The sequence below is a fragment of the Phascolarctos cinereus genome, unplaced genomic scaffold (assembly GCF_003287225.1).
Source record: "Phascolarctos cinereus isolate Bilbo 61053 unplaced genomic scaffold, phaCin_HiC Scaffold_4;HRSCAF=312, whole genome shotgun sequence".
Classification (NCBI taxonomy): Eukaryota; Metazoa; Chordata; class Mammalia; order Diprotodontia; family Phascolarctidae; genus Phascolarctos; species Phascolarctos cinereus.
The window spans coordinates 18,901,444-18,925,587 of record NW_027555847.1 but is presented as its reverse complement, the minus strand read 5'-3'; the positions used below and the strand labels follow the sequence as shown (position 1 = coordinate 18,925,587).

The window sequence follows — 24,144 nt, the reverse complement described above, 5'->3', positions numbered from 1 at the left end:
AGTCAATGGGAGCACATTCATGTGTGGGAACTGGGGGAGTTTCTACAAGAATCCCAACAAAAAGAACAGGAGGAAGGTCCCTGGTGTGTTAGGAAGGTCCTCTGGGGGGGATGCGTGGGTTGGCAAGAGCAGGGATTATGGAAGATGACAAGGTCTGGATGGGTCATGGCAGAAGGAAGAGCCACCAGGGGAAATTCCCTGAAGAATGCAAAACTCCAATCCCAAGGGAAAATGCCAAACTTCCTACCACCTTCGTTCACCATTGGTGGCAGCAAGAGAACTGATGGTCCACCACAAACTAGAAGGGGATAGTAAATAAAAGTATTTGCCTTGGTCCTCTCCCAATCCTTGAAGAGCCTACCCCAGGGGATCAGAAACCAGGAAAACAAAGTCACGTCAATCACTTGCTACTGTTGTCAGCGTTCAGTCGTTACAGTCGTGTCTGACTCTCTGCGACCCATTTGGGGTTTTCTTAACAAAGATAATGGAGCAGTTTGTCATTCTCTTCTCCAGCTCATTTCACAAAGGAGGAGACTGAGGCAAACAGGGCTAAGGGACTCGCCCGGGGTCTGAGGCCAGATTTGAACTCAGGTCTTCCTGTCTCTAGGCCCTGTGCTCTAACCACTGTGCCACTTCACTGCCCATGACTGACTGGAGGAAACCCACCTCAACCAGCACCATTCTAGAGGGCCTCCTGTGACACTCTCGGCATTTCAAACAGACTTAGAAGACTTTTTTTTTTTAAGAAAAAAATACATTTTGATTACAGAATATTTGTGGAGAGGAGATATTCTCATTTTGCTTTTGGAGCCACTGTCAAAACCCAGCAAGTTTGGGGTAGGAAGAAAGAACTATTTTTTTAAACATATTTTTACAATAGTCATTTTGTAAAGAAGAATTAAAACCAATGGGAGGAACCACAAGAAAGAAGAAACAAAACAACAGCAAAAGGAGAGCAAACAGCGTGCTCTGATCTGCATTCAGACTCCACAGCTCTTTCTCTGGCTGCGGATGGCATTTCTTGGATCCTTGCACTGCTGAGAAGAGCTGAGTCTATCAAAGTCAGTCATGGCACAATGTGGCTGTTACTGTGTACAGAGTCCTCTTGGTTCTGCTCACTTCACTCAGCATCAGACCATACAAGGCTTTCCAGGTTTTTCTGAAGTCCACCTGCTCATCACTTCTTATAGCACAACAGTGTTCCATTCTATTCACACGCCACAGCTTGTTCAGCTGTTCCCCAGTTGATGGGCATCCTCTCAGTTTCCAATTCTGAGAAAGAATTTGTTTTGCTCTACTTCAGAGACAGTCAGGTGGAACAGCAAACAGACTTCTGAGCTGGAGTCAGACGGGCCTGAGTTCAAATCAGACTGCAGACACTTGTGTAATCCTGGCCAAGTCACTTACCCTCTGTTTGCCTCAGTTTCCCCAACCTCCTAGAATTGTTGTGAGGATCCAATGAGATAATGTTAGAGATGTAAATGTTCATATTCTCCAAATCTCTGCATTATGCAATACTGGCAGCTAGATGAGGGAAGTGTGTATGTCATAATTTGGGTTATGACAAAGGATACTTTCCCCTTTTTACAACCGACGTGCAGCTCTCATCAAATCCTCCATCCATCCTGTTTCAAGATTTGGCTGGATATTTCTTTCTTTTGTTTTGCTTTTGTCTTTTTTGCTAGGCAATGGGATTAAGTGACTTGCCCAGGTCACACAGCTAGTAAGCATCAAGCGTCCAAGGCCACATTTGAACTCAGGTCCTCCTGACTCCAGGGCTGGTGCTCCATCCACTGCACCACCTATTTCTTTAACAGAATAAGCCTCAGATCCAATACTTCTGGTACATAGGGTGATTACTAACAGGACCCAAATGATGATACAAAGGTGTGTGTGATCAAACAAAGGAAAGTCATCACAAAATGGTGACGACCATCAGGGCAAACATTTGGGAAACAAATCGCCATTCCATGGTGAAGAAGCACCACTCGGGGGTCCGTATTCACACAAGGGCTTGTTTGGGTCTATCAAACACCCTCCCCCCAAAAAACCATTTACTTTTGCCCATTATGTTGCTAAATCTTTGGCTTAGATTCACTGCTTGAATGCATATATTCTTTTGCTTTCTTTGACTGACCAAGAGAATGGGTGCATGGCAGGAGGGGAGAGGGCAAAGAGATACCCAATAACTCTTCATAGGATTTTTGAAGTCTTTTTGACCCTCAAAAGGCCACAACCTTGCTATTCAATTCTGTATCAACATTACAGACAGCATTTGGAGCTAGACGTGACCTTAAAGGCCATGTAGGCCAATGCCTCCATTATACTAAAGAGGAAGGGGAGGCCTAGAGCGGTGCCCAACGTCATGAGGAATAATAACAAGGAGAAACGGGATTCTAACCCAAGCCCTCTGACTCATAATCTGACAGTCTTTCCAATTTCTCCAAACAGCCAAGTGACAAGAAGATGGCAGCCACAATGAAATATTTGGAATTTTGATCAAAGTATTAGAACTCTTTATAAAATGTACATTTGCCTTAGTTTCTTCATCTCTAAAATGGAAATAATAATCCCTACTTCATGGGGTTGTTCTGAGATTAAATGAGGCGGTGTCTATAAAGTGCTCTGTCCCCTTCAAAGTGTTACATGTCTATTGCTGTTGCTTGTTCCTGTGGCCCTTCCAGGGCATTTCTGGAAGAAAAGAGAATACGGCAGACAGGGTTCCCACCACGAGAACACTGTACACAGTAACAGCCACGCTGTGCGATGACTGACTTTGATAGACTCAGCCCTTCTCAGCAACGCAAGGATCTAAGACATCTCCAAAAGACTCATGACGGGAACTCTCTGAGATCTTGGATATTTTCAGTCATTTCTATACTTCGGCCATCCCCATGGCTCGAGGCACGTTCTGGAATGCTCATCCAGTTAGAATTGGTCAACCCTTGCACAAGGCTCAGCAAAACATGTGTTGGTGGGCATTATACCCATTGGGAGTCAACCTGTCAACACAGAGCAGCTAACAACGCTGCTCCCACCTGTTGGCTTCCACGGTGTTGGACTTCCCTGGTTCTCTTTGACCGCTTGACTGCTCCAGGCTCTTCCAACTCCTATATACAGGTAATTGCTTCCCTAAAGCTCTCTTTATTCTTTCATATCTATATCTATATCTATATCTATATCTATATCTATATCTATATCTATATATATATATACACACACACACACACATATAATACATATATACATATACATATATGTATATATGTGTATCTATATATAAATATATATGTAGGTGCATATATATGTGTGTGTATGTATATATGTGTGTATGTATGTATATGTGTGTGTGTGTGTGTATTCTTTCCTATGGCAATCACAGGACTTGGGCCATCTCTTCTATTCAGATGACACCCAGATTCCCCCAAAAAGATTTCCTGGTAGATCAGCATACAAATTTTGTTTATGATTCCCCCTAAGTAACTGATGTGTTTGACAAATATGTTGTGAAGGATAAAGCTGAGTAAGGCCTCCAGTTATCTAGTCAAGGCCAGTAAGACCTGAGAATTTATAAAGCTACAACAGAGCCCTGGGAGCCAAAGAGAAAGAAAAGGACATACAGGAGAGATGAGGCAGAGGCAGAAACAGAATATGACCATTGAATGCTTATAGGAGAAAGTGAGAGTTAGGAGTCAAGGACAACAATTAAGGTTATAAACCTGAGGGATGGATGCCATCAAAAGTAACAGGGATGTTTGGAAAAGGATGAGTTTGGAGGAAAAAAATGGTTATGGTTTAGACACAGAAAGTTTGGGATACTCACAGATATACAATTGGAAATGTCCAATTAACAGCTGGTGATGAGGGACTGGAGTTTAGGAGTGAGGTTAAGGCTAGACCTACTGATCTCCAAGTCATTCATATAATCATGGCAACTGGACCCATGGAAACTGATGAAATCACTGAGAAAGCATATAGGGAGAAGACCAGGAGAGCCAGGACAGAACCTTGGGGTTCTACCCCAGAGGTAGGAGATAAGACACAGAAATGATGATCCAACAAAGGACATGGGGAGTGGTCAGACAGATAGGAAGGACATCAAAAGAAAGCAGAGTCCTGACTTTCCAGAGGAGGCAGTACGTAGGGAGAGATGACAGTCAATGCTATCTAATGCTGCAGATGGTTCAAGAAGGAGGAGATATGAGAAAAAGCCATCCAATCTGGTGATTGAGAGATCATTTACAACTTTGGAGAAAGCGGTTTCTGTTGAGTGATGAGACTGGCTGCAAACAGTTTAGAAGAGAGTGAAGGGAGAAGTGAAGACTCTAAAACTGGCTTTTAGAGAAAGGGAAGAAAGATATGGTACAAGGGCTTGCCAGGCTTGTGGAGTCTGGTGAAAACAATTTTGGGTACATTTGCAGGCAGCAAGAAAAGACGCGGTGGACTGGGGAGGAAGTTGGGATTAGAGAGGGGACTGTCTGCTGGAGAAAGCGGACAGAAACCGAGGGATCCTTGACCCAAGCAGCTGACCTCAGCAAGAAACACCTCTTTGTCAGGGCATGGAGTAGAGGAGGAGATCACAGGAGATCCACTCTCCATCTGAAGCTTGCTTGGCTTCAACTCCTCAGAACAAGATGTCCCCAGGCCAAGTACCCCTGGGGTCTCCACCCCTTTCTAGTTTCCTTTGGTGTGCTATCTTCTCCCATTAAATGGTAAGCTCCTTGAGGGCAGGGGCTTCTTTCTGTTTCTTATATGTATTCCCAGGGTTTAGCACAGTGCCTGGCACATGGCTGGTGCTTAATAACTGTTTAAGTGAAGAAATGAACTGAGGGGCAGAACCAAGATGAAGGAGTGAAAGCAGTGACTTGCATGAGCTCTCCCCCAAACCCCTCCAAATACTCATAAAAAATGGCTCTAAACAAATTCTGAAGCAGCAGAACCCACAAAAAGACAGAGTGAAACAAATTTCCAGCCCAAGACAACCTGGATGATTGATCAGAAAGGTGTATCACGCTGGCTGGGAGCACAGCGCTGTGTGGGTGCGCAGGCCCCAGAAAACCTGGAGCAGGCCTCAGAGGACTGAATCTGGGCAGCTGTGGAGGTTTCCAGACTCCTCAATCCACAATGCCAAAGACAACTTAGAAGGTCAGTGGGAAAAGTCTGTTTCTGTCGGTGGTCAGAGAGGAAGGCGGGGTCTCAGCTTCATTCCCCAAGAGCATGGCCCGGGGGGGGGTGGAGGAGCAGCTGCTTCCCGAGCTTCCAGCCCACAGACTGAGGGGGAATCCACTGGCTGATCAGAGAGGGACTGCAGGGATCTCTTTGCCAGTGCTGAGGCAGGAATCTCTTGTTCTGCCCGTGTTTGGATCTGGGTCACAGTTCTGGGGGTGGTCTGGGTGAGGAGGAGCGCATCATGGTGGAGCTTGTAGTGGCTGTGGAGAGAAACCCCTCCTCACAGTTACAGAACAGAAAGGAATACTTGTGGTCACAGGCCAGGAAAGGAGTAAACACCTCGCCCCTTATCATACCACCTTGGAAGAACTGAAAATTTACAGGTCCCTACAAGTATCTCTGAAAACAGCTGTACAAACCCCTGAAGCTTGGGACAGTACATTCTCCACATTGGAAGCAGACTCTTACCTTAACAAAGAGTTTAAAACTCAAGTAATTGGCTGGGATCATGAGCAAGCAGCGCAAAAAGAGTCAGACTATATTATCTTACTTTGGTGAAAAGAAGATCAAAATATACAACCAGAAGAAGACAACAAAGTCAAAGCTCCTACATCCAAAGCCTCCAAGAAAAATATGAATCAGTCCCAGGCCTTGGAAGAGCTCAAAAGGGATTTTGAGAAGCAAGTAAGGGAAGTAGAGGAAAAACTGGGAAGAGAAATGAAAGTGATGCAAGAAAATCATGAAAAACAAGTCAACAGCTTGCTAAAGGAGACCCAAAAAAATACTGAAGAAAATAACACCTTAAAAAATAGCCTAACCCAAATGGCAAAAGAGGTCCAAAAAGCCAATGAGGAGAAAATGCCCTAAAAAGAAAAATTGGCCAAATGGAAAAGGAAGTCCAAAAGATTACTGAAGAAAATACTTCCTTAAAAATTAGAATAGAGCAATTGGAAGATAGTGACTTTATGAGAAATCAAGACACTGTAAAACAAATCCAAAAGAATGAAAAATTAGAAAACAATGTGAAATATCTCATTGGAAAAACAACTGACCTGGAAAATAGATCCAGGAGAGAGAATTTAAAAATTACTGGACTATCTGAAAGCCATGATCAAAAAAAGAGCCTAGACATCATCTTTCAAGAAATTATCAAGGAAAACTGCCCTGATAATTAGAACCAGAGGGCAAAATAGAAATTGAAAGAATCCACAGATCTCCTCCTGAAAGAGATCCCCAAAGGAAAACTCCTAGGAATATTGTGGCCAAATTCCAGAGTTCCCAGGTCAAGGAGAAAATATTACAAGCTGCCAGAAAGAAACAATTCAAGTGCTGTGGAAACACAATCAGGATAACACAAGATTTAGCAGCTTCTACATTAAAGGACCGCAGGGCATGGAATATAATATTCTGGAGGGCAAAGGAGATAGGATTACAACCAAGAATCACCTACCCAGCAAAACTGAGTATAATCCTTCAGGGGAAAAAATGGTCATTCAGTGAAACAGAGGACTTTCAAGCATTCCTGATGAAAAGACCAGAGCTGAATAGAAAATTTGACTTTCAAATACAGGACTCAAGTGGAACATGAAGAGGTAAACAGGAAAGAGAAATCATAAGAGACTTATTAAGATTGAACTGTTTACATTCCTGCATGGAAAGATGATATTTATAACTCATGAGACTTTTGTCAGTATTAGGGTAGTTGGAAGAAAAAATATATACGTATGTGTATATAGATAAATAGATAGATAGAGGGCACAGTTGAAGATTAAGGGGTCTTATCTGGAGAATAAAATTAAGGGATGAGGGAGGATTATACTCAGAGAAGAAGAAAGGGAGAGGTAGAATGGGGTAAATTATCTCACAAAAAAAAAACAGAAAAGAAAAGCTCTTACAGTGGAGGGGAAAGGGGAAGGTGAGAGGGAATGAGTGAATCTTATTCTCATAGGATTTGGCTTAAGGAGGGAATAACATACACATTCAATTGGGTATGGAAATCTGTCTTACCCTACAGGAAAATAGGGGGAGAAGGGGACAAGAGAGCAGGGGGATGATAGAGAGGAGGGCAGATTGGGAAAGGGTGTAATCAGAAGTAAATACTTCTGAGGAGGGACAGGGTCAAAAGAAAGAATAGAATAAATGGGAGGGCAGGATAGGATCAAGGGAAATAGAGTTAGTTTTTCACAACATGTCTACAAGGAAGTGTTTTGCATAACTGCACATGTACAACCTATATTGAGTTGCTTGCCTTTTCAATGAGGGTGGGTGGGGGAGGAGAGAGAGAAAATTTGAAACCTAAAGTTTTAAAAACATATTTAAAAAAATTTTTCACATGCTACTGGGAAGTAAGAAATGCAGGAAATGGGGTACAGAAGTCCATCCTGCCCTACAGGAACATAGAAGGGGAAGGGGATAAGAAAAGGGGGGGGAGAGATAGAAGAGAGGACAGACTAGGGGAAGGGATATTCAGAATGCATGCCATCTTGGGGTAGGGTTAAGGGTGAGATGGGGTGAAAATTTGGAACTAAAAAACTTGTGGAAGTGAATGTTGAAAACTAAAAATAAATAAATTTATATTAAAACAAAAGAAATGAACTGAGATGACATCAAGGGGTCTTGAGATGTCGAGGAGAGGAAAAGAGGGGGTTCATGATTATCTGCTCTGATTTTCCTGATGACTTTAAGACTACTGTAAACATAACTGCACCAACCCTGTCCTGTCCTGTGAAGTAGGTACTATTATTATCGCCAAATATGTTCTCTCTCTCTCTCTCTCTCTCTCTCTCTCTCTCTCTCTCTCTCTCTCTGTCTCCCCCCCTTTCTGTCTCTCTGTCTGTCTGTCCTCTCTCTCTGTTTCTCTCTCCACCCACTCCACCCTCTATTTTAATCCTATGAAAACTCCTCCACCAATCACTTAAGCAGAGCTTCACTACCTCTTCAGGTGGGAATCCTTCATCTCAATTCACAGTTGTAAACTCTCCAGGTCCCATTTGAGACTTATCTCTTCTGAAGCCTTATTGTGGCACGGCAGTACATGTCCCCAAGTTTAGCTGGCTTCTTCATAAAAGAGGAATAATGATATTTATAATCACTAGTTTACCCAGGAGATATGAAGCTTAATCATCTATGGTGTACTTTGAAATCCTCAGGAAAAGGTCACGTGTGAAATATTTTTTCTCCTTTTTCAAAACCTGATTCTAAAAAAATATCACTTTAGGACTGAAATTTCCATGCAGAGTATGAGTCCAATTTTTTTTTCCCCTTCAAACGAGAGATAAGCCCCTTAAAACAAGTTTGTAATCCAAACATCCTCACATCCTTCATTCCCAAGGCATAGGAGAAAACACCCGCAGAACATTTATCACCCAATATCAGCACTCTGCACTCCAAAAAAGAGAGAGGAAAAGAATCTGATTGAATAAACAGAGATTATGTCCCTAGCCTGGTTTGGGGGTGAGGAGAGAAGCCTCATAAAAATGGCCTTTTGTTAGATGTTTTGAGGCCAAACAATGTTCCAGTCTCATTCATTTATTTCATCCACTGGCCTTACATTGTCTGGGCTATCCAGATAAGAAGCACAAGTTGTTTTCACAGTGAGCATTCCCAAAGCTCACATATGCAGTAATAAAGATTTAAGCTTAACTCTTCTAAGGAGGCCATGATTAAACTCTCGAAAACTGTATCCAGAAAATGATGGGCCCTTTTAGCCCCACCGGCTCACACTGACCCAAGAATGAGGATTAGCAAGGTGTCCACAGCAAGTCTCTCATCTCTTCCAACAGAGCTAAAACGACTTGTGTAAACTTTGGGATTATTTCTTTCTCAGCCATTTTGGACAAAGCCAAACCTCAACGAGGCCTCGGTAGTGAAAAGACTGCAGCGAATGGAATCTGAGCCACCCAGCTCGCCAACCTCCCTGGGAAAATAAAGTGGAGGTCCGTTTATTTTGAGTGGATCAAAATCTCCAAGTTCTTTGTTAAATTCAGGCTAACTGGCCTTAGTGGGGCTTAGTTAAAGGACAGTTAAAAGAGGAAAATACCCTCGCACGGTGCTCTTCTCCACCCTCCACACACACACACAGCCCTGGGAATCCTTGGCCCATCTCATTTCCAAAGGTTTCCTTTTGACATCCCCTCCAACCCAGACCTGACTGTTTCAGCTGTAAGAAGACAATGCAGTCTTGCATCCGCCTTACCACAGGCCCAGGACATCTGACGGCCTCCTACAGAGGCTCTGATTGAAGGTTTAGAGGTGGTCTCAGGCTCTTCATGGCAGACAATCCAGTGGATAACGAAGAGAAGAGGGGAAGGCAGTTCCCTTCTCCATCCACGGAGCTCTTGTTATTTGATTCAATGCTCCAGAGAGTGGAAGAAATCTAAGGGCCTGGCTTTGGACACATGTGGACATGACCAACACTGAGGTGGGGTGGGGAACTCTGGGGGGCAGCGAGGGGACTGTAAGGCAACAGTCACATGATCTCACCCTCTGGCACCAAGCAGCTCTCCTCCTCGTGAGAGAGGCAATGAATGCCCTTGAGTTGTACCTTGTCTAATTCATTTTGTTGATCAGGTCACCCCGCACACGGATTATTCGATTACACTCGGGGCCAGCACCCAGCGTTTAGAAGGCAACATCGTTCGGATACCCGTGCAGATCAGCCCCTTCTCTACATTGATCCTTTCCTAGAAACACCTGGAATGTGAAGTGGCTAAGTGACCCGCCCAGAGTCACAGGGCCAGGAGGTGACTAACGGTGGGACTCGGGCCTCCCTAACACTAAAGTCAAGCCCACCCCATGGCTGCTTCTCTGGGGTGGAAGAAAACTCAGTAAACAAGAGTCAAGAGACGTAGCCACAAATGTAGTGCGAGCCACCCCGCCTTTTTGCCTCAGTTTCCTCATTTGTAAAATGAAAAGAGTTAAACCTCACAAGTTCCTCATGCTAAAGTTACTCCAATTCACCGGCTCAGAGTCGGCCTCCACTCTTCCCTCTCCCTCCCAGATCCAGCTGCCTGTCACGGCCACTTCTCAACGGTTCCATTCTCTCCACTTCCACAGCTCCTACCCTCTCACTTCTTGCCTGGACTGTTGCTATAGCCTCCAAATCCAGCCTCCTCACAGATACTAAGATCACCTTCCCATGGGATGCCTCTGACCACATGACACTCTGGCTCAAAAGCCACCCACGGCTCCCCATTGCCTCTAGGACAAAGTACGAAGCTGGCCACCCGATATCCGCCTGGCTTCTGGTTCCACAGACTCTTCATCCAGCACTCTGAACTCCAGACAAACTGGCTGACTCACGTTCCCCAAAGCTAGCACATCAAGGGAAGAGAGGAGCAGGCTTGCATCATCCACTGCCTAAGAAAGCTGATTGTCCTGGAGCGTGGAAATGGGCTGGGACGGTCCTTGGGTCTGTGTCTCCATCTGAACGGTGGAGAGGCCCGTGGTCTCAGACCAGCTAGTGGGGAAAATGGGAACAGGGCAGTGGCAATGTCCCAAATAGTTGCTGGGGACAGACTGGACGGCCTCACCAAAGCTATCTGGGAAGCACAGAGGTCTATGACATCCTATCTACAATGGGAGGTGGTAATTCCCACAAGTCTTGAGAGGGTTGCAGCCCCAAGGACTCAAGATGGCACCCCCGAGGGATTGCTAAGGTGGTGGCCCTCTAGGTGGGGCACCCACAGCAAAGGCAAGCTTCCGTGAGCTCCCCGTATAGTCTCAGATCAGCTAATGAAAGGCGGCAACGCTCAGCTGGCTCGTGGGGGTCCCGGCACCAAAGATGTCTAGTAGGGGACAGCAGCACACTAGGCCTGGTTGTGTGTCTGGGGGTGGGATGGCAGTGTGCCCTCAATGATGGCTCCGCTCTCAGACATACTCCCAGAGCTTAGTACAGTACTCAGCACAGAGTGAGTGCTCAATGAACCCTCACTGGCAAGACCTGACACGTCAGTAAAGCTTCAGTGTGCGAGGTTCTGGAGCAGCAGGTGGCTAACTGAGATGGCCTGCATGGCATCAGAACGCTAGTCTCTTTAACAACAACAGCAACGACATTTACACAGCACTTTAAAGTCTGCAAAGCACTTTACAAATACTCTGATTCTATCCTGACCTCAGCCTCAGAGGCAGCTGTTGCCACCATTCCTATTTTACAGATGAGGAAACTGAGGCTGAGAGAAACTAAGCGACTCACCCAGATCACACAGCTAACACACGTTGGAGGCAAGATTCAAACTCAGGTCTCCTTGACTCTAAGTCCATCTGCCCATTCGGGCACGTGGCTGCCTCCTATTTCCACTTGGGATGCAGAAGTCTGTCATCTTTAGTCCCAGGAACTTGGGGGCTATGGATATACACTGCATCGTCCTCCGAGAAAAGCAAACTAGCAGCACAGTGAGAGACAGCTCCCAACGTTTCAGGGGCCTATTGAAAAGGAGTTAAGATGGCGAGAAAGTCCCCAGGTGAGCAGAATCAGTAGTGAGGGAACAGCAGACAAGGATACTTTGTTAGCTTAACAGCTGGCAGCCCTAGGCCGAGGGAATGACCTTGGGGGAAAGGAGGCTGGAGAGACTTAACTTTCCGGAGATTCCTTTCTACGGGCAGTGTCCCTTCATTCACTAAAAGGAGAGCGTTGGCAACGAGGCAAGTCCCAAAGAACAGACATACCTTTATGACAAAGGCTGGTCCAACCAGACATCATGATGCGCAGTGCAGGGCACCAAGGCAGGGCCACTGTGCTTCATCTGTTAGCTGAGTCATCAGGGCCCAAAGTTCTCCTTACTGGCTAGTCAGCTACCCCTTGATGACCACATGCATCTTGGGTGAGGCCGGTTTCCCTGCCATGCTCCCTGCTTTCCTTGGTAATACCACTGTTCACACCTGACACTTTACTGCTAGGTCCATCACTCCCCAAAGTCCTTGGAAAGGTCATAGTTAAGGGTTGATTCCTTAGACCTCTGTTCCCAGCTGGTAATGTCACTCGGTCAACAAACATTTACTAGATACTTTATATGAGGCGCTGCCTGGTTGGCAACCAAGGGTTTCTAGCTAGGTGGCTTAAATGGGAAGGGGGTGATCTAACAGCTCCGCCCATCCACCACCTAACTCAGCCAGGGGAGTTAGTCTTCTAGTAGGTCACAGATTAATGGGGCAATGTTTCATTACTGAATAGGGAAGTCTGCCCTTCTTAGAATAATGTTTTTAAGTAACTAGAGGAAATGTTACATTTCAATCAGAGGTTAGTGAAAATAAAGATGTATTTTTTTCTCCATCCGACTTTATTAACCCTCTGAAATCTGACCCACGGACCCCTTCTAGGGACTCCAATGTAAGAACTCCTGATCTACAGAGAGACAGTCTGTGGGGAGTCATGTGGACCAAACCAAGGAAGGTGACTTTCTGCTCTTTTAATAGGGCCTAAACCCTAAATCTGAGGTAGCCTGGCCTGCCCTCGCTGGACTATTGACTGGTGACAGGCTGATCCAAACACAGGGAGGACCCATGCCATGATGTGGCCCGGGTGGTGGGCTGGAGTCGGGATTATCCCATAAAGTCCTGGTGCACATAAATGCTTGATAAATGCTTGGTGATAGATTGACTGGTAAGTCAAATAAAATAATCAAAATGGACAGACCAGTACAAATGAGGTTTGTACAAAATCCCTCTAACTTCAATTTTTAAAAAAATGTATTATGATGCTGTTCTCCCAATAAAAAATATTATCCCCCAAAGGGCTCTTTTCCTTTAAAAGGTCACCAACCTCCAATTTAAATGACTTGCCCAAAGTTGTGCAACAAGTTAATGGCAGAAACCAGCCTAGAACCCAGGTGGGCCAGTCCTGGCCGTGGCTCTTTCCATTACTCAATGCTGAATTTTACTGCAAAATGTTGCTGCATGTTTGGAAAGAGGAAAAACTGACTGCAAACAAAAATGCTGTTATCAATAAACCACAAGGCATATCCTCTATTCCTGGACAAATACACATTTACTACATCGTCAAAAACAAGCACAGACTAGCATGTGCCTGGATACTCCTTCCTGGTTCCCCCACCCCCTTCCCTGGGTTCTTGCCGCTGGTGTGCCGTCCACCCCTCGCGAGAAGCGTGGCAACAAGTGGGCCTTGCCTTAGCTGTGTCTGCATTCTAGGTGAAAGCATCGAGGTTATGGCATCTCCATTCCTACCCTCAATGGGCGCAGATTTCACATAAACAGGGATTCTCCAGCCCAGCCTCAAGCTCCTGACATAGTGCACTAAGTAGACATTTGGGAGGGCTCAGTCATCAGAGCCTCCAGACAAAGCATCTCGGGATCAACCCCACTCAAAACCAGGGTGGATCCTGAACAACCACAATGAGGAATGGGTGACGAACACTGGAAAAAATCACCCAAATGTGAAACCACTCACTTCAGTACAAAGCGGCCCAGGAGTCTTCTCTTTCTTATCCTCTTCCCCCTTTAATGAGTTGGAGCTCCGGGGACCACCCAGAAGCTTCAGCTGCTTTTGAATGTGTCTGCCCTTCTCTTCATTGGTCAAGGCTACCCATGAGCAGATGATCCCTACGTGAAGATCCAGGTGCTACCTTTCTGGTCACTTTCCTCTAGAATTCCAATGGGGGTGGTGGTAGAGGGGAAAGCAACCACCTGGATGGTTGTGGTTAAATGGGCTAAGCCGCCAATCACACAACGGTCCTTATGGCGATGTGGCAAACTTCTTCATCTGTAGAACATGAAGGCTGGACCAGAAGACCTCTAAAGTCCCCTCTAGTTCTAAAGATCTCTGACCAAAGCCTCCATCATGAAAGCACAACCAAGGCCCACATCTCAATGTCACTGACCCAAGCGTTAACAGCATGATAGGATCTGATCTGGACTCCACAGGCCTTCCACCGCCGCTTCTGAAACCACAACCAGCAACTTCCAAGGGGTCCCTTCTTCTCCAAGGAGGCTGGAGAGAGGCGACACTGCCCCAAGGGAACAGGCTATTCACTCCCTGGGGGGTCTCGTGGAGGGAATAACGTTCTGAGCCGGGAGTTCGCATTGGAAGACCTTTCAGCCAATCAGCACGGGGCCTAAACACCTCAGCTTTCAAAAGTGAAAAATACAACCACGAGACAGGACGCTCTCAATTTTGTACTGGTAAACAAACAACTCAGTGGCTAAATGTTTTGCTCTTCAACAGGCTGTTTTGGTAGCATGAAAGAAAGAGAGACTAGTAAAAGAGAGGAGAGAAGAAAAGAAGAGAGGAGAGGAGAGGGGAGGAAAGGAAAGAGAGAGGGAGAAAGAGGTGAGAGGGGAAGAGAGAGAAGGAGGGAAAAGGAAAGAGACAGGCACGAGGAGAAGAAAATGAAAGCACACTTCTCCATCCTGAATATGTATGCATATACGTACATGTGTAAACATGCACACATATATATATATGCATTTCATACGTACAAACACACTATATGTACATATATGTATATAATATATATATATATACACACACACACACACATACATGCACATACACATACACTTTATACACACACCCATTTGTGAAATATGTCATCTCTACATCATACATTAAAACAGCCAAATAAAAGACGGGCCAAAGACCTCATATGCTCCTCAGGGGAGGCGTCTTTCTCACTGGGTGAGAAAGGGCAAAATGAGCCCCTAATTTCTTTTTTTAAAGAAAACAATCATTTCGCAGCAAACAGTAGGACCACATTCCCAGTTAAGTCAGCAAGATGTGAAAGAAGCTGATACATGCAGAGAGGGTGGACGTGGTTTGGATCCTGACATCCCTGGAAACTGCGTGGAAAAACTGTTGGCTCCAGGGTGAGACTCAATGGCTATAAAGCCACAAAGGCATATGGGGGGAGACCCACTGCCAAAACTAGAAATTGGATTTTATTTGCTCGGAGTCTGGAAAATTTGGCGACTCTAAACAAAAAAGCAAAGCACATCGTTCCTAACAGTAGCCACAATTTCCTCAGCCAATTTTTATTCACTGCTGGGGACAGTGCGGGCCTGTCCACATGGCTATTTCAAACTGCATCTCAGCTAGACTGAGTTTCATTCTGTGGAGTTGATGCTAATGTGCTTTGAAAGAACATAAATCCTAGCGGTGCAGACCTAAATGCGGCCACCTGTTACAGCGCTGCGTCTTCTCCATGTAGAGACAAAAAACCCACCGAGATTTCTTCCCTTAATTCAACAGAAAGTGCTCACACTTGGCTTCCTTGGACTGTGGGGAAGGGGTGAGGAAGATATGACACAACAGGAAATCCATGGGCCCCAAACCAGAACTACAGTTTTTCAATGTAATGCACCAAAAAGACTCAAAGGGCCCAACCCTAAATATCTTTTTAACCAAATAAAAGAAGGGAATAAGGCAATAGCTCATCCTTCCCATTCTGTGAAATATTATTTAGTTTGGAAGCTACAATAAAGTCTTGTAATAGAAAAGGTCAAAAAGTAAAATGAAGCCAAATGGTCTGGGAGAAGACTGGTATAATCCCCTAGATTAGCAATAAAGCAGCATGGATGACAGTCCAACCCAAAGGCGGCTTCTGTTGAGTAAATGAGAGGAAAGTGCTATTTCTTCCAAGTCTATTGGGCCCAAAGGAGACGCTGGGTAATGCGTGGAACGGAACGCCACCCGTGGCCCAGACACTGGTGCGAGCCCATGGGGCACAAAATGATGCGCTGTCTCAAAAATGATGGATAAATCAAGACCGGCCATGAGCTTGCTTGGTCAAGAGAGCAAGAACACCAGCTACCTCTGGACACTGGACCAAAGCTGGTGAAAGTCTAAGCCTGTCATCGAATATGGGAGGCTGGTTTTCCTGCAACTCTGGCATTGTCTTCATCTTCATCTTTTCCTCCTCCTCTTCTCCTCTTCCTCCTCCTCCTTCCCTTCCTCCTCTTTCTTCTTCTTCTTCTCCTCCTCCTCCTCTTCTCCTCCTCCTCCTCCTCTTCCTCCTCCTCCTCCTCTTTCTTCTTTTCCTCTTCCTCCTCTTCCTCCTCCTCCTTCCCTTCCTCCTCTTTCTTCTTCTTCTTCTCCTCCTCCTCCTTCCCCTCCTCCTTTCTTCTTTTCCTCCTCCTCCTCCTCTTCCTCTCCTCCTCCTTCCCCTCCTCTTTCTTCTTTTCCTCCTCCTCTTCCTCCTCCTCCTCCTTCCCCTCCTCCTCTTTCTTCTCCTCCTCCTCCGTCCCCTCCCTCTCCTCCTTCTTCATCCCCAGCAGCAGCATTTCTATTGTGCTTGCAGGTCTAGTGCCTCACACCCCTTCTCTCCTGAGTCTGGTTCCATTGAGCCTAGATGGAGACAGATGCAGGCATGAGGGCCTGGTCCAGGATGCTCTCTGAGACCAAGTTGCACAGGCAAGTGCAGTGGCTGATCTGCTTCCCTCACCTTGAGAAGCAGGCACTAGGCCACTGCTGTGACTCAACCTTCACTCACTGGGCTCCCCCTTTGGAATATGTGCTCCACCACCATATAAACCCACCCAGGGGAGTATGCCTAGAGCAGAACAATGCAGGGGTAAGTTGCATATGTCAACTTGTGCATTTTATCCTATCTAGGTTTAATTTAATGCATTTCCATTGTTCTAAAAAATAGGAAAAGAATACTCTAAGAGGAGTCCAGAGAGAATATTTCCATTCAGCAACTCTTGGGACCCACAACATCATTTATAAGTCCACCATCAAAGTGCCAGATGGAAGTCAACTGCAGAGCATCTAACTCCTGACTCTTAGCTAACTCCTAACTCTTAGTCATCATGGAGACAAATTGTGCATGTGCACGCATGTGTGCGTGTGCATGTGCATGTGTGTGTGTGTGTGTTTTGCACATGTGTATTGTCTGTGCCCTTCTTGCTACCATCAAAGATAATACCAAAATATTTCCTTTTTCCCACCAATTTCCCATAGACAGTTAAAGTTCTTATGGCACTGTAACAGAAATAAGAATCCACTTCTACTGTTCACTGTAATAAGCACTTTCTCCTTTTGTGAGTCTTCTGAAAAGAGCCATTAATAATGGTAATGATGAAGCATCTGAGTCATGCTGGGGCCCAGACACCACGCCGTGGTCATTACATCAAAACAATCCCATGACGCCTGAACACTTTAAGCCTTTCAAGTGAGTCCTGACAAGCCCCTTCTCAAACAAAAGGAGTTCCTACGCTAAACAGATGCTCTATACCAGAAACCACAGTACTGTGTTGGGAAAAAATCTTTCTCTCAAAAACAGTTTGGGAAAGAAGGAAACAAGAATCCTGAAAGGAGAGGTTCTCAAATCCTATCACCCAACAACCAAGTGCTGATAGCGGGTGCTGTACCAGGGGTGGAGGGGCCAAACAGGAAGAATGGGACAACCACCACCTACCCACCAGGTGCTCCCTAAAAAGGGAGACAATGGGGACATCGACAAGTATACACAGACTCAGTGGGAAGAGCCTGGAGATCACACATACAAAGCAGTTAGATATCAGGTGGCTTGACAAGGGGGATGAGCAAGGCTAGTGAACATCCTGAGGCACAGACAGGTTGGGTGACTTGGCCGTTCACATGTTGTTCAGTTACTTTTCAGGTGTGCCCGACTCTCTGTGACCCCATTTAGGGTTTTGTTGGCAAAGATACCAGAGAGGTTTGCCATTTTCTTCTCCAGCTCATTTTACCATTGAGGAAACTGAGGCAAACAGGGTTAAGTGACTTGCCCAGGGTCCCACACCAGTAAGCATCTGGGACCAGATTTGAACTCAGGAAGAGAAGCCTTCCTGACTCCAAGCCTGGCCTCTATCCACTGCCTCACTGCTGCCATTAGCAATCGGGGAAGGCCACACTGGGGCTCTTCAAGCAAAAAAGATGGATTCCTACTTTCTGGGTATGCTGGAAGGCCATGAGTTGGACTGAATGGTCCCTGGAAGTATCGTCCACCTCAAATTCTATGAAATTAGCACCGTGTACCCTGGAGAAGAGACAGTGTGGAGGGGGGATACATACGGCAGCTATTTTTAGATATTTAAAAGGCAGTAAGGGGAAAAGGGAATTCTCTTTTGCAGGAGCAAAGAACTAGAAACTAAGGGTGTGTCCATCAACTGCGGAAGTGGCTGAACCCACTACAGTATGTGAATGTGATGGAAGCCTATCATGAGTGACGAAGGAGATGGTTTCAGACAAACCGGAACTAATGCAGAGTGAACAGAACCAGGAGAACAATTTTTATAACACCACCACCATGAAAACAAACAATTTTGAAAACCATTAAGCACTACGATCGAGGTAGTGAGCATCCATGACCCCAGAGGACTGATGCTCAAGCACGCTGCCCACCTCCCAACAGGGACGTTTGGACTCAGGGTGCAGAATGCGGTAAGTATTTTTCAGATGCAGTCAATGTGGGGATTTTTTTGGCTTGACTATGCATATCAGATAGACAGACAGAGATGAGAGAGAGAGCATTTATTAAGTGTTGATTGCAACTAGGCACTGTGATGGGTGCTAGGAATATAAATACAAGCAAAAGGAAATACAGTCCCTACCCTCAAGGATCTCACATTGCATGGGGGGAGACCAGAGGTAGAAGAGTCTAGAGGGTCAGGAGCTGAGCTGGGAGAGAAGTGGACTGTGGTGGGCCTAGGCACTTCCTCATGGAAGTTCTGGGCAGGAATTTACCGTGCGAAGAGACGCCACCAAGGCAGAGGCATGATGGTAAATGTTTAACAACTGGCTCTCCAAAACAACAACAATAATGATGATGGTAACAATAACGATAATTATAATTATATATATGTTTATATGTGACACACTTTCAAGTCGACTCTGCATCACTATCATTTTCTCTACCACTTATAAGTTTAGACAATCAACAAACCCATCGTTGGGCCCTGAGGCAAGGCCTTTGCCAATCTCCAAGGTGGGAGCACCCCTACCAACAAATTTGCCACCTGCCAGGTTCCAGGGGCTCCAGCCCACCTGGGGCCGAGGCATCTATAGGGGGATGTCACATGGGTTTTGTTTTTCTTTTTCTTTTCGATGGTAGTAAGGGAGGAGTAGGAGGGATAGAAAACCTATTTCTGTTCATGAACACTTTTCAAAATTTAAAATAGAAAGAAAAGGAACTAGACAGGTCTTCCTGACCCCAGAGGGCAGATCTAGGAGCCATGGGTGGATGTTGGGAAGAAGTAGATTTGGGCTTGATTCCTCCCAGTTAAAGCTGTCTATGAGGTAGATTAAGTATGTCACTGAAGGTCTTCACGTCAAGGGTGGACGACCATTCATGTGGATGTGGTAGAGGGGCCAATTTGCATGAGATCACCTCCAGGATGCTCTGATTCTACAACTGTCCTTGAAAGAAGACTCTTGGATTAAGAAAGTGTCTAAAATGGTGGGTATCTGCTCGCCATAGTTAACCAAGTGCCTGTGGACAAAAATCACAGGCTTTACAACCAAACTTGGCCTCTTAACATGTGGGGGTGGGGGTGGAGAGGCCCCATTTCCTAGCTGGGTACAATAAGGCACAAGAACAGGTATTTGTGATTACAGACTGCTGGACTTGCAGGATGGTGATGGTGTGGCACGCACATCCCCACACACAAAGGTTTTGAAGGAGGAAGAAAGAGTTTGGAAAAGATCCATTGGCAGGTGAGGCCACACATGCCTTCCTGCCATTTTGCTTTGGCGGGCTCTCCACAGAAGAAATTGAAAGAGTAGCAAGTGTAACTACAGGAAAATCAACCACATTAGAGCTTCCTGAGACATTAGCTGGTACAGTCCTTTGCACACGAAAAGAGGAATCTTCAAATGGTTACCACACGAGCCCATCATACCATTTTTTCAAACTAGACTCTAATGAGCAAAGGCAAACATGGAAAATTCATCATGCTCAATAAGACCGACTGTCAGATAGGACACTCTTCAGGAAAAATAGGCCCTTCGTGGAAGGAGGAAGGGCAAGGCATTTTCTAATCCACTGACAGACTCATTATTTGGAGTCCTTCTAGAAGGGCGCGACTGGAATTCCAGTTCACATTTCCCTCAAGACAAAATAAGAAGGGCCATTTGGCCTGGATGTTCCAAGCACAAAGGAAGAACACCCAAGAGTCTGCAACAGCAGGATTTCCTTGTTTTGCAATGATCCTGAGAAACTGTCAGAACTGGGTACTGTTTCTGGAGAGACAGCTGGGTGTGGGACATGAGGAAGAATTCTGTCCCAAATGGAGTGACACGTATATCAAAATGTCAGTGTCATGTTGCAATGAACATTCTTTTTTCAAATGATGAAGTATAAATTGCATATGAAACATCAATAGAGCTAGCTAAACATGTTGTGACACTATTTCCACGTCAGCACGTTAATTTCAGCACATACACCATGTTGGGTTTCCATCACCCCAACCTCCACTCCTCTGAGCCAATAACAACAGCTTCTCGACCTTTTCCTTTGGGGAGCATAAGGGAGCACAAGACCACTGCACAGGGGCTTCCTGGGGCTGGCCTGCCTCCTGACACGTTCCATCCAAACAAAAATACAACAATCCACAGCATGGAGTTGTTTGAAAAGGAAGTGAACATTCTCCCAAGCACTTTCTTTCACCGCTGTTCTTCGTTTGTGGGGAAATCTGCACACTAGCCGAGAGCTTCTGTCTGTAAATACCAGCCACATGTCTATGGCGTCCCCACCCCCACCTACATCCCACTTGCTCCCCCACCCCCTCTCAACTAAACTTGTGTCTAAATTACTTTCAGATTTCTGTGGTATCTTAAATAACTTCAATATGGGATGTATTTTCAACCTTCGGGTAAGTGGCTTCTCTTTGCCCACATGCTCTCCTTCCTTCCAAGCAATTTTAACTTTCCATCCTTCATGTTAGCCTCTCAGTAGGGTGCCCATCCAATAACACTGATTCGTGAGGTCTAAAGACATAATGTGAGGGATTATGAACAACCCTATCGAAACCACATACAGAATGACTCTGTCTTCAAGAATGAAAGAGGATTCCTAGTTTTCAAGATGTGCACTAGCTTTCCTTTTGTTCTTCCAAAAGCTATCTCAACAGTTCGAGACCCAGACTGAACCTCAGAATGGGACCGAATAGGAAGAGCATGAAAAGCAGCGTGAAAACATCTTCAGATCCTGTCTTGACCAGTGTGGCATGGTTAGCATGTCTAACCAACCTCACTCATAACAAGGGACTGAGAGACTCCCACAAGCCTAGAAGGCGTATACCCTTCCCTGCTGCCATGAAAGGCAGAAGATGCCTTCAGGAACCTTCCCAGAGGAACCAGGGAGTCCCAGTCCAGAAGGCCTCCAGGGTCCTTAGGGGGTGATCAAGCCCGTTCATTCCCTGGCCCAGAGGAGTGGCTGCATCTAAGTGAGGAGGAAGGCCCTCAGTTATTGGGGAACTGCCGCTCAGGAAACTTCTTTGTACCGTAGCCAGAATCCATTTTGGCTTGTTCTGTTCCAAACTTCCTACAAAGTTGTGATTTGATCAGCATCATTTCACCTGCTACCTGTGGGTTCCCACAACCTTGTCCTGTGCCTCAATAGACAACGATCGTGATTTGCTGTGGCCAAATCATCAATCAGGCCTCATCTTCTGACTCCTCTTGTGTTTCTCTCCCCTCTATCAGCTTCAATTCCTTCCCATACTTCACGTGAAGACCCCAAACCAAATGATCTTCTCCCAATACTGTGTCCACCACTGGACCATAAAGAGATGACAAATTATGGCTCCCAAAGCTTCTCAGTCCATGGTTTCCTGGTTTCAAAAGTATGACACACAGTGATTTGTGCTCTTTCTGCGATCACCTAGACCCCTTAAAAACCAGCCAGGACCATGTTACCTTGTGCCATGACGGACCACTTCAAATCCCTCTAGGGCCCACTCGGCTTCATTCTATCTGTTCCTGAATACTTTCCTAAGAGGACTTTTGACTACCATTAATTCCTACTGGTTAGCTGTATTCATTGAGAGAGCTAATGAAAAGATGTGTTTTAGATCCATGGTTTCAATTGACTGACCCCTGTGGTATCCAGGAAAGAATAAGAAATCAGATAGATGACATCCACCTGTGGTATTAACCCAAAGGGTAATGACTTACGGCCAGCTTGATGAACCCTGCTCTTTCCAAAGGCACACTCCTCGCTACCTACCTCACATTCCCTTCTCAACTTTTCCGACTGACTTTGTGTTCACTTTCCTAGCACCTTTCCAGTGTTTCACCGAGCTCAATTAAGCTTCCAGACCTAAAATCTCCAGGGTCATCTTTTTAAACACAGGAATTGGAAAAAATTGACCAAAGAATAATTTCATCCATTTTCTTAGGAACTCCAGGATGTGCGATAACAAAACCTCTAGTTTAAATAATCCTTTACCAGATTTCCCCAAACTCTAGTATGGCTCTTGATTTCCCATCCTCCTGGGAGAGCTGTTCCAATTTCTAGCTCAGGGTTCACTTTAGTGAAGTACTCTGAGTCCTGTCTTACCCATATTACCAATGTTTAAATTGAAGAATGACAAGCAAAAATCATGCCAGTATTTTCACTGGCCAGAGGAGTGAGGACTGGCTAACCGGATGGCTTAATGGCAGTCCTCAGCCCCTCAAATAACCATTCCCAGGCTTCCAGGTGACAGAAGACCATAAGAAAACACGCACTAAAAAGTGGCTACAAAAAATCCACCTAAATTGCCGACTTTGATCATGGTTTCAGAAAAGTGGGAAGGGTGTGCCTCCAAAAGAAAACAAGGATTATGGGCCACTTTAGACACGTGCTGTCCCTTCTGCTAACACACCGATTCCCTTGAGGACCTTCCCCATGCCAAGCAGACCGGCCCTTACCAACTCTTGAGAGTCCCGCTGCAGCGGCAAAAACGCGGCCTCCAAAATGGCAGTCTGGTCAGAGCTGAGCTTCTGCCACAGACCAATCAGCATGATCACCAGGTGGGTGGCGCTCTTCAGCCTGGTGAAGGACTGCAGCAGGTTGCTATGGTTCTCCTCCGCGGCATCTGCCAAGGCGATTACCTGCAGAAACAGAAAAGGGAGAACATCATTGTCATTGAGGAGCCCTGGACACCAACACATCTCCAGGCACATGCCTGCTTTTATCTGGGACAAGTCGATAAACATGGTCTTCCATAAATACGAGCCAGAGGGAGTAATAAATGGGACTGTCTACTCCCTCTGTTCGTGCTACAGCAAACATGTTAAAAGCAATCTCCGATCCACGTGGCAATGGGACAGAAGTAACACTTCCATGTTCGCATGGCTACTGCCACTCATTCATTCAGGGAGCCATCAACAGGCATTTGCTAAGCACACACATGCAAGTCGAGATGTCACCTTCCTGACATCACTGGTCCTCTTCTAGACTGAAGGACAAACAAGAGCAACCCAACAAAACAATCCCTGCCCTGGGGAGCTTATCTTTGATCTACAAAGACAACATGTAAAAAGACAAGCAAACAAAACTACAGGCAATTTCAAGGACAGAGGGCTGTCCTGACTGAGGAATCCGGGTAGGCCTCACCTAAGAGGAGATGCTTGAACATTCCAGAAATGGGGAACAAACGAGCAGGGCCATGGCAGAAAGGCCACGGCCAGAAGACGGCACGGCCAATCCAGCCTGGCTGGACTGCAGAGCAAAAGATAGGGAGGCCTAGGCAATGAGCTTGGAAAGACAGGCTAGGGCAGAGGGAGAGGGGCTTTAAACGCCAAAGAAAGGCATTTGCGTTTTATCCAAGACACAACAGAGAAGCACTGGGGCTTCATGAAGAGCGGAGCGATATGGCAAGGCCAGAGCTTTGGAACGTTAACATGGCAGCTGGGAGAAGGCCAGACTGGAGACTGGAGAGACCAGAGGCGGGGAGACCAATGGGTGCTACTGTAATTCTAGGTGAGAGATGCTGAGGAGCTGAACTAGGGTGGTGGCTTTGAGAATGGAGAGAAGGGGACAGATGAAAGAGGGTCCGTGGAGATGATAGAATTAAACC

At 45.8% G+C, this 24,144-nt stretch overlaps 1 protein-coding gene across 5 annotated transcripts in view; it reads right to left on the bottom strand.

Moving 5' to 3' along the window:
• BBS9 (Bardet-Biedl syndrome 9) overlaps window positions 1-24,144 on the bottom strand; it is a 372,846-nt gene that overhangs the window by 56,837 nt on the left and 291,865 nt on the right. For all 5 annotated transcript variants that reach the window (XM_078152100.1, XM_078152102.1, XM_020969068.2 and 2 more), the window contains one exon: window positions 22,994-23,176. In XM_078152100.1, coding sequence (XP_078008226.1) covers window positions 22,994-23,176 — 183 coding nt within the window. The remainder of the gene's footprint in view (window positions 1-22,993; window positions 23,177-24,144) is intronic.